Consider the following 11,918-nt stretch of genomic DNA (forward strand, 5'->3'; position numbering starts at 1 on the left):
AAGAAAATCCGTCTGAAACAACAAACTTAGGTGAAAGCGCCGAGACTAGGCGAGTACGTGAACTTACCGAAAGGGGACAGGGAGCCTTTATAGAAAAACGTGACAAGTTCTATAACGACTTAGAGGCCCTATGGTCAAACCTAGAATCTAGATTATTAGAAACAACCAAGGCTTCTAACGACCTCCAGCAATTGTTAACAGCACAAGATAAAATTGTACAAGCCTGTACTAATTATCGCAGGCTCACAGACGAGTACTTGCAATTTCTCAAAAGTACAAAAACATTAGACAGCCTTCAAGACATTGATACCTGCAAATTATCAACGGATATCCGAATTTCTAAAGTTGACCTGGCAATTGAAGCTTTGCACGAACATCGCCTTACCTTGACAAAGGCTAAATCAACAAAAACGAGGACATCTAAGGGCAAGAAAAGCTCGCACATTGGGAGCTCACACGCCTCCGACATGTCGAGCCTAGCTAGGAGAAAGCGTGCCAAGGCAGAGTCCGCTAGATCAAAGATAGCCTTTGCCGAGCAAGAAGCTGCCCTCCTTAAGCAGGAGGCCGTTTTACAGGAAGAGACCCTATATAGACAAACAAAAATCAAGGCCGAAATGGAACAAGAAGCTATCCGTGCAAAACAAGAGGCCGCTTATAGAAAAGCCGAAGCGGAACAAGAGGCCGCACATAGAAAAGCTCGAATTGAACAGGAGGAAGAGCACATCAAAGCTAAAAAAGAACAGGAGGCCGTTCGCATGAAAACTCAAATGGAACAGGAAGCCGCAAGTGCGGTCCGAGAAAAAGCCGAACTTAAGGCCGCTATGAACATTCTCGAAGCAAAAAGAGAAGCTGCAGCCGCAGAAGCCGAGGCTCGTATCCTGGAAGACGACGGCAGCCAAGCAGTTAGCGATCTCCCTGACGAAACGGAAGACCCGCTCCAGCGCGTGCAAGATTTCGTCAATAAACTTCCTGAATCAACTGTTGTAAAGGAAGTAACAGAACCTCAAAGGAAAAGACAAATTCCTGTTAAGATCGAGCTGAGTCACGACGCACCAGCGTTCGTGCCATCCGTGGCACCCAACTTGCTGTCACAGACATCTGCTGTCTTGCCTTCCAATAATAAGTCACCGGAAGTTACCTTTATCCCAGATCTGGGATTAGTAACCGGCATACAAAAATTAGGCCTTTCAGATGAGAGCCCTACTGAACATCAAAAACAGGGTGTTAAAGAAGTGATCCCTGTCTTACGCACAAAACAAGACTTTATAGAAGAGATCCCTGTTTCACACCAGCAACAAATCAACCTTACATCAGAGATAACTAGATTCCTTTTACGCAAGGACTTGCTTTTCTCCCGATTAACAAGCTTTAACGATCGGGCAGAGTCCTTTCATACTTGGAAAGCAAGCTTCAAGAACGTGACTGATGAGTTACAAGTCTCTGACTCAGAACAGATCGATTTACTGATCAAGTGGCTCGGTCCAGAGTCTGCTAAACACGCCATTAGCATAAGAGCGTCGAACGCTAATAATCCTACCATAGGTATACAAAGATTATGGAAGAGGCTTGACGAGCGGTATGGTGCTCCAGAAATGTTGGAAGCCTCTCTCAAGATTAAACTTGCAAAATTCCCTACCGTAACAAATAAGGACAACGCACGTCTCTACGAACTGTCTGACATTTTATCAGAAATAGAATATCACAAGGAAAATCCCAAGCTGGGATGTTTGCTAGCATATTTTGACTCCTCGTCCGGGAAAAATCCTATTGTTGAAAAATTACCGTACGGACTCCAAGAAAAGTGGACCACAAGGGCTACAAGATACAAGGCCAAATATGACGTTGCCTTTCCACCTTTCACAGAATTCTCTGCCTACATCAGGGAAATAAGCAAAACAAAGAACGATCCTGGGTTCATCTTTGGGTCAAAAGCCACACCAAATACAAAAGGTGCTGCGCCAAGGTCTACGCCTTACCCTAGGACTAAAGTTGGTGCTCATAAAACAGCGGTTGAGCAGCAATCTGGAGACGCCAGCAAACAAGGTCTTTGTATTCTGCACAATACAAAGCATTCCTTAAATGAATGTCGAGCGTTCCGAGCTAAGTCAATAGAGGAGCGCAAAGGTCTTTTAAAAGAAAACAATGTATGTTACAAGTGTTGTGATTCTACCACACATAGAAGCCGGGATTGCAATGCAAGCATAAGTTGTAAAGAATGTGGAAGTAAACAACACACTACCGCACTTCACATCACTAGACCACAGAAACCTGCAAGTTCTCAGTCTAGCTCGCCTAAGCAAGCCTACGGCGGGGAGCCTATAGAATCGGCTGAAACTAAGGCAACCTCAGTTAACTCTACCTGTACTGAGATCTGCAAAGATACATATGGCGGGAAATCTTGTGCTAAAATACTTCCTGTGAATGTTTATCACAAAGATAACCAATACAAAGTTATTCGCATGTACGCCATCATTGATGACCAAAGCAACCGGTCGCTAGCATCGCCCGAATTCTTTAATCTTTTCGACGTCAAAGATAAACCGGAGAACTATACTTTATCAACATGCTCCGGCAAAGTAGTCACTTCCGGCAAAAGAGGAAGAGGTTTCGTCATGGTATCAATCAATGGTGATGACAAGTTTGATCTTCCTGTACTGATTGAATGTGATCATATTCCCAATAATAGGGACGAAATACCTACTCCTGAAGTAACAATGCATCACCCTCATTTAAAAGAACTTAGGGGTAGCATTCCACCAATAGATGAAAATTGCCAAATTCTTCTCTTAATTGGCAGAGACCTTATAGAGGCACACCATGTCCTCGATCAGCGCATAGGACCACCCAGAACTCCATATGCACAACAATTGAAACTTGGTTGGGTAGTGATAGGAGAAACCTGCATTAACAAGCAGCATGTGCCTCTCGAGTTAAATGTCAAAATAACCAACATTTTACCTACAGGACAACCTTCAACGTTTCAACCATGTACAAGCAAATTTGACATTCGGGAAAACTACACAGACCCCGTTAAGAAAGATTTACAATCGCCACTCTTTGAAAAAACAAAGGACGATGATAAGCCTGGAATGTCATATGAAGACAAAATGTTCATGAAGCAGATGGACAACGAATTTGTGAGAGACTCGGAAGGAAGTTGGGTAGCACCGTTACCGTTCCGAGTGCCAAGACAGCCGTTGCCAAGCAACAGACAACAAGCTCTACATCGTGCGAATATGTTAGACACCAGTCTGAATAGAAACCCAGTTAAGCGGGAACATTTTCTTACATTTATGAGTAAGATCCTAGACAACAATCATGCAGAGCTTGCTCCACCATTGCACGAACTTGAGGAGTGCTGGTATTTACCATTGTTTGGTGTTTATCATCCGAAGAAACCTGATCAGATAAGAGGTGTGTTTGATTCTTCAGCCAAATGTAACGGAGTTTCACTTAACAGCGTCCTGCTTACAGGTCCAGACTTGACCAATGATCTCTTGGGAGTACTGCTGCGTTTCAGGAAAGAAATGGTAGCTGTAACTGCAGACGTTCAACACATGTTTCACTGCTTTGTAGTAAGGAAAGACCACCGAAATTATCTGAGATTTTTATGGCATAAAAACAACGACCTACAAGAGAACCTTGTCGAATTCCGCATGAGAGTTCATGTTTTTGGAAATAGTCCGTCACCTGCCGTTGCTACGCTTGGACTCAGAAAAGCAGCTCAGGCATCAGAACAAGAGTTCGGCAGTCACGTGACTAGCTTTGTCACAAGAGACTTCTATGTCGACGACGGTCTTACATCATGCCCTACTAAAGAGGAAGCTGTTAAACTCATGAAGGACACACAGCAAGCATTAGCAAAATATGGAAACTTACGTCTTCACAAGTTTGCCTCTAATTGTGCGGAAGTTATGTCTGCATTTCATGCCAGTGATTTGGCTTCAAATCTTAAAGATCTAGACTTAGAATGCGACACCAAACCTCTACAACGTAGTCTTGGTCTCAGCTGGGACGTAAACACTGATAACTTCTTATTTCAATTATCATCAGAAAACAAACCGATCACTCGGAGAGGAATTTTATCAACGATAAACAGTCTCTACGATCCTCTGGGATTTTTGGCTCCGGTGATTTTACAAGGGAAACTCCTATTAAGGAAAATAGTATCAGAAACCGTCGATTGGGACCAACCTCTCACTGATGAGACAGCAGATGAGTGGAAATCTTGGAGAGATACTCTAATTGCTATCGAAACATTGCGCATTCCACGTACCTACGTGCCATATCTCAGCAAAACCGCCACGAAGGAGTTACATGTCTTCTCTGATGCATCAGAAAAAGCCATAGCAGCTGTTGCATATCTACGCACGACTGACAGTAGTGGTGAACCAAACATAGGATTCATTCTTGGGAAAGCTAAAGTGGCACCAACAAGTGGTCATACTATCCCACGCCTTGAACTATCTGCTGCAGTTTTAGCAGTCGAGATAACACAGACCATCATGGATAATTTAGATTTACACATAGACACCGTAAAATTCTACACAGACAGTAAAGTAGTCCTAGGCTACATCAGTAACGAGACAAGAAGGTTCTTCATCTATGTCGCCAATCGAGTAGAGAAAATAAGAAAATTTAGCTCTCCAAATCAATGGAATTATGTACCAACTAGCCGTAATCCCGCAGATTCGGGAACAAGGTCCGTACCTGCTCACGAAATTCATAGCAGTGAATGGTTATTAGGACCAAGACAACTTCTGTTCTCAGAACAGAAGAATTCTGAGAACATATATCAGGTAATAGACCCAGAAGAAGATGGAGAAATACGTGCAATTGTTAATGTTGCAAAAACCTTTGCCACACCTGAGCGTAAAGGTATAGGAACTGATAGATTCAACAGATTCTCCAACTGGACATCACTTGTGCGAGCGATAGCCTTTTTAGAACGTTTCTCCCGTTTACACGGGTCAAAACAGGCAGCACCAGTGACTTCTCCGGAAGGCTTTTTGAATGCCGAAAATTTCATCTTAATATCCGCTCAATATGAAGTTTATGGAGATGAAATAGATTGCATTAAACGTCAGGAACAAATTCATAAGCGGAGCCCGATAGCTAACCTTAATCCGTTTTTGGACGAACGAGGACTGTTACGAGTAGGAGGCCGTATTGCCAAATCTGACTTAAACCTCCGTGAAAAGAAACCATTAATCGTCCCTGGACGCCATCATATAGCGATATTATTAGTCCGACACTACCATGAAAAGATAAAACATCAAGGTCGCCACTTCACAGATGGAGCGATTCGTTCCGCAGGATTCTGGATCGTCGGAGCTAAACGCTTGATCTCTTCTCTCATTCACAAATATGTGACTTGCCGCAAACTGAGAGGAAAAACTGAGTGTCAAATCATGTCTGATTTGCCAGAGGACCGTCTTGAACCGTCACCTCCGTTTACCAACGTTGGAATAGACACATTTGGACCTTGGACAATTGTTTCACGTAAAACACGTGGTGGATACGCAAACTCAAAACGTTGGGCAATTCTTTTCACATGCTTAGTGACTAGAGCTGTTCACATCGAACTAATCGAGGAAATGAGCTCTTCAGCCTTCATAAACGCCGTCAGAAGATTCGCCGCTATCAGAGGTCAAGTTAAGATTTTCCGATCCGACCGTGGAACAAACTTTATTGGCGCAATCGACGATCTAAAGATTGACTCAATCAACGTCGAAGATGGACCCTTCAAGAACTTTCTGTACAATTCTGGTACAACTTGGATCTTCAATCCGCCACATTCATCCCACATGGGTGGAGCCTGGGAAAGAATGATTGGTATCGCAAGGAGAATACTTGATTCTATGCTTATCAACGCCGCTGGAAGGAGTCTTACGCATGACGTTCTAAATACATTCATGGCAGAACTTTCAGCGATAATCAATTCAAGACCTCTGGTACCAGTATCAACAGATCCAGAGAATCCGCTAATCTTAACACCAGCTATGTTATTGACACAAAAGACCGATTACATCTTCACTTCAGATCAGCTTGGAGAATTCGACAAACGGGATCTATGTCTAGCCGAATGGAGACGTGTACAGGCTCTGGCCAGTGTTTTCTGGTCCCGTTGGAGGAAAGAGTACCTGCCGTTACTACAACCACGACGAAAATGGACCGAAGATCGCCGCGATCTTATCAAGGGAGACGTTATTCTCCTAAAGGACAAAAATCTTTGCCGTACTCAATGGCCAATAGGAGTTATACTAAAATCGTTTAAAGGTTCCGATGAACATGTCCGGAAAGCAGAAGTACGTATAATCGTAAATGGAAAAGCATCCGTCTACACACGACCGATTGTGGACATGATTCTTCTCATCGAGAATGACTGTGTATAATTAATTTTATAGTGATACTTTGGACTTATATAATCAGATATTCAAGTGTGTGATATATTTGAAATAGTGATATCAGTTAGACATCAGACGGGGAGTATTCTGTTCCACATTTAATGTTTATTACATGTTTTCATTTTTATCCGGAACAAATTGAACTGGACCGTTTTCTTAAATCACCGCATTTATCGACCACCTTTAATTTATGTGACACCGTCCGCTTCAATATTTCAACGCATGGAAAATGGACGACTTTTCTACTTTCTGAGGAAATCGAGACATACCACTGTCAAGTACGTTTGATTCATTCATAAACTGTGATAAATTATTCTGTTTAACTCCGATATTTTTAGATAAGTGATTTATAAATACATACGAACTGTAAGTTATTTATTTCCGAGAAATGAACTGTAAATTCTACTTTCGTTTTTGACACGATTAATAATCTTGTATTTAACTTTCATATTTAATTCGTACACATTGTAAAATATTGTATTTTTATTTCTTTCAGTTTACCAATCTACTGACTACTTGTAACCTTTCTGGTGGAATATATTAATTACAATTTATCAAACAAGTTGTGTTCGTTATATATTCATCGAGATTGCGATTGCAGTCACCTGGTTAAACTAGTTGAGTCCGGCTCAGCATAGGGTCTGCTTACCCTTCCAGAGCACCTAAGATCACCCCTAGTTTTTGGTGGGGTTCGTGTTGCTTATTCTTTAGTTTTCTATGTTGTAACTTGTGTACTTTTATTTGTCTGTTTGTCTTTTTCATTTTAAGCCATGGCGTTGTCAGTTTATTTTCGATATATGAGTATGACTGTCCGTCTGGTATCTTTTATCTCTCATTAAGTATGAAATAAAGAAACAGCTGGAAACCTCTCATTTTAAAAAGTTTAAAAAAAAAGATTTCGAATTAAATGTTAAAAGAACAGAAAATAGTTAACTGTAAAATTGTAAAACTCATTTCTTTCTAGCATAAACGTATTGTTATGAAATGATAATTTTCTCGAAGATTATCAGTATAATTTGAGTAAGTGTATATTACAGATTACATTTATGTATAATGGAACTGAATCATTTAATAGATTACGTCAGGTAATGAAAAGTAACACTATCTCTTAATTTGTTTGTCCAATGAAATGTGATCTACCATCATTAATGATAATGGGGAGATAACTCCATCATATCATGTGACACAAAATTGCTCGTACATGTTCTATTGTCAATACTCTGCAAATGTTAGCATTTAAATTGTAAGTAATTCTCATTTAAATTTTGAAAATATGATCTACATTTTAAGATGCCCCACGATGTTTTCAGATTTTCCGTTTTATGCAATTAAATCATGTAATGACTGGATAATCCACCTCTCTTTACATGTAAAATATCCATTCAAATAGATAGCAATGAATTAGGGTTAATTGTTTACTTTTTGGAACATTTGTACTGGATTATTTGATAATGTAATCTTTAAAAGATGTTTCGAGTTATTGTACGTCTTAGACTTTATATTCTTGTAAAACTTGATTATTTTAACCATCTCCAAATATGCAAACCAAAAAAAGAAAGCACTGTATTTTTTTTATCTTCTTTGAAAGATTTTGGCTCGCTTTGTCGCATGCCTCTATTACAGTACTAAACTTTTCATAAATGATGTATTATATACCGTGGAATATGATAAATGATGTGTTATTTTATTGTTACGATGATGTATTTCAAACTTTCTTTTTAAATATGAAAGATCGTTATACATGATTATCATTTTTTTCGTAATATGTTGTTTTAACTGTATGTATATACACAATATGCAAACATAAAATTTCTAACAAAATACACAAGTCTATAAATGCATGGGCACTGTATTCGTTGAAAAGTTATAAACTGACAAAACTTCATACAATGATTAAAATCGTCTAAAATCGTCTAAACTTGCATGAAATATTTGCCACTTATAGAAATAAACTCATCATAGATACGACTAAATTTAGTATATACGCCATACGAAATGATGTTGTCTGATAGGGTAATCTAAGGTTTGATGACTTTGACTATGATTGCATCTTTCTATATTAATATTACAATAAATGATACCAGTTAGCTCTTCTTCGTATCTTGACGATCATCTATTATATAATAGAATAAAGCAAATGATAGTACAGTAACGGTCGGATATAGAACTTTAACTATACAACAAGACAGATGACTTCAATTTTTAAATTATGAACGTCTCGAGTTTAGGTACCAATATTCTCGCAACAGCTACACATGCGCACCTATGTACCTTGTGTCTCCCAGTTGATACGACGTCCCAGGAACGTTTCCTGTCAGTATATCTTGATAAATTTAGGGTTTGATTTTGGATTTTTAAAGGATAGATTGAAGTCAGTTCATTGAAAATTTCTTCAGCTGCCATTATAATTTAATGAAAGCTACAGACTTTCATTGACATAGATGAGTATGGATACGTTTCATTTAAAATTCTGTGGACTGATGCATATTCCTTCGTTTTTTTTTCTGTTGTTAACTGTTTTCTTCAACTTTTGATATTGTCCTCTCGGTGTCTTCTAATTACTTTTTTATCTATTTTCTCGAGAAATGTGAGGCACATATTTTCAACTACTCGTTCATTTTTGTTTTAGAACTGAGCCCTTTTAATAAGTTTACAATTCTAGATTGCATTAACAAACGTGACAATTTAAACAAAAATAAGACTGATAATGTGCAATATCTTCTTACCATTGAAAGTAATGCAAAACTGTTGTTGTCAAAATGTAAGACTAGAAATCAGTAATTTTTGGAAGGGGCCTAGAGTGTGGGATCCTCCTCAATGTCATAGTCCCTTGGGTATCGTCCAATGTAATTTTATAGTTATTATGCTTCGTTTACCTGACAGAGCTAGACAGTATTGGTTTCCTATGGCGGAATTTCTCGTACAATCAATCTTTTTTCTATTAGATTAACTAAATTATTCATCTTATATGAATGCTAATGGTGCTTAAAATGGAGACACCGCCGCTGTCAAAAGGAAAAAAGACAACGAAACAAACAAAGTATTGTTAGTTTAATGTTCGATTCAGATTGAAAATTTTATATGTAAAGTTTGTACAAAACACTTTAAATCTTATAACCTATTTATATTAAATACAGTAGGGAAGTAGCAAAACAAATAAATAATTCGAAAAGTCTGGAACCATAATTCTTTGTTTTTAAAACAACTGGTAGAAAAAAATGTATTATTTAAAATTATATATGCACTTTTTAGTTTTCACATTACATCCACTAGCTTATTGCAATCTTGCATTTTGTGCAATATGTATTAAAAACCAGAAATGGGACAAACATTCACGAAACAGCACCTCATAGACAGAAATATCCAAATTGTATATTCAATAATAGACAGATTTTATAGAATATGTCAAATTTTAAAAGTTTATAAGAAATTAAATGGAACATTTCAAAGATTTGCCATCAACACCAAAAAAATTCAAATTAAAAGAAACAGTAAGATAAAATATAAGACAACAACTGACAAGGTTCCTTACTTTTAACATTATACATGAAGCAGGGTTAAACCAGTGTTGTTTTTTTTTACAAAGGACTTAATATAAAAATTAGCATTCAACCCTAAAAAAACCCAGCTTAATAGATAACACAAACAAGGTTACAAAGAAAACCATAACACATATAAAAAAATAAGTGCAGCTACTCAAGGCAAGTTCAAAGTATTTAATCTGCTGATATGAATTCATGTCGTCCTACATTCTAATACCAGGTGTACTTCATAGAAGATAGCATTTCCTGTGCTGCTTCATAGAAGATATCAGTTGGTATAGTTCATAGGAGATATATCCTGTTGTACTGTATATAGGAGATATCAGTAGCTGTTCTTCTAAGAAGTCAGTAGCTTTAATTCATATAAGATATCAGTTGCTGTGATTTATAGAAGATATCAGTTACTGTACTTCATAGAGAAAATCATTTGCTGTTATTCATAGAAGATATCAGTTACCGTACTTCAGATAATATATCAGTTGTTGTTATTCATAAAAGATATCAGTTGCTGTACCTCATAGAAGGTATCAGTTGCTGTACCTCATAGAAGGTATCAATAGCTGTACTTCATAGAAGAAAACAGTTGCTGTTATTCATAGAAGATATCACCTGTTGTACTGTATAAAATTGAGAATGGAAATGGGGAATGTGCCAAAGAATCAACAACCCGACCATAGAAAAAAACAACAGCAGAAGGTCACCAACAGGTCTTCAATGTAGCGAGAAATTCTCGCACCCGGAGACGTCCTTCAACTGGCCCCTAAACAAATATATACTAGTTCAGTGATAATGAACGCCATACTAATTTCCAAATTGTACACAAGAAACTAAAATTAATATATCAGTAGCTGTACGTCATAGAAGACGCATGTTAATGTACTTCACATAAAATATCAATCAGTTGCTATACTTCATAGAAGCAATCCGTAGCTGTACTTCAAAGAAGTCAGTAGCTGTTATTCATATAAGATATCAGTTGCTGTTATTCATAGAAAATATCAGTTGCTGTTATTCGTAGAAGATATCAGTTGCTGTTACTCATAGAAGATATCAGTTGCTGTTATTCATAGAAGATATCAGTTGCTGTTATTCATAGAAGATATCAGTAGCTGTTACTCATTGAAGATTTCAGTTGCTGTTATTCATAGAAGATATCAGTAGCTGTATTTCATAGAGGATATCAGTTGCTGTTATTCATATAATATATCAATTGCTGTACTTCATATAATATATCAGTAGCTGTTATTAATAGAAGATATCAGTTGCTGTTATTCATAGAAGATATCAGTTGCTGTTATTCATAGAAGATATTAGTAGCTGTTTTTCATAGAAGATATCAGTTGCTGTTATTCATAGAAGATATCAGTTGCTGTTATTCATAGAAGATATTAGTAACTGTTTTTCATAGAAGATATCAGTTGCTGTTATTCATAGAAGATATTAGTAGCTGTTTTTCATAGAAGATATCAATAGCTGTATTTCATAGAGGATATCAGTAGCTGTTATTCATATAATATATCAGTTGCTGTACTTCATATACTTTATCAGTAGCTGTTATTCATAATATATCAGTAGTTGTACTTCATAGGAGATTTCAGTTGCTGCTCTTTATAGGAGAATCAGTAGCTGTTCTTTATAGAAGATATCAGTTGCTGTACTTCGTAGAAAATATCAGTAGCTGTAATCCATATAATATATCAGTTGCTGTACTTCATATAGGATTTCATACAGCAATGTCATGAAAAACATTTTCGTACTTTTCTACGCTTTTACAAGCATATGCTGGATAAAATTGATTATGATGAAAGATGTCGATCCTAGATTTTTATGCATAAATGAAATTCCTTATGTGCAAACTAGTTACAGAAACTACAACAAGGACAATTTCAAGAAAAGGATCGTGATGAAAGTGTGACAGTTCCTAGTGAAAGCGTACGCAGAAAAACTAGAAGAATGCGAGTCTTCTTTT

The 11,918-nt window shown here is 37.5% G+C and overlaps 1 protein-coding gene across 1 annotated transcript; it reads left to right on the plus strand.

Moving 5' to 3' along the window:
* The first annotated feature begins 456 nt into the window (after nt 1-456).
* Nucleotides 457-6,969, plus strand: LOC143085569 (uncharacterized). Its single transcript, XM_076262009.1, has 2 exons — nt 457-6,685; nt 6,904-6,969. The coding sequence occupies exon 1, from the start codon at nt 468-470 to the stop codon at nt 6,393-6,395; it is 5,928 nt and encodes a 1,975-aa protein (XP_076118124.1). The 5' UTR covers nt 457-467; the 3' UTR covers nt 6,396-6,685; nt 6,904-6,969.
* The last annotated feature ends 4,949 nt before the right edge of the window (nt 6,970-11,918 follow it).

This window comes from Mytilus galloprovincialis, chromosome 8, assembly GCF_965363235.1.
Source record: "Mytilus galloprovincialis chromosome 8, xbMytGall1.hap1.1, whole genome shotgun sequence".
Classification (NCBI taxonomy): Eukaryota; Metazoa; Mollusca; class Bivalvia; order Mytilida; family Mytilidae; genus Mytilus; species Mytilus galloprovincialis.

Bases quoted from the DNA above. Each gene is read 5' to 3' on its own strand.
- LOC143085569 (XM_076262009.1), top strand. From the start codon at position 468: ATGTCGAGCCTAGCTAGGAGAAAGCGTGCCAAGGCAGAGTCCGCTAGA.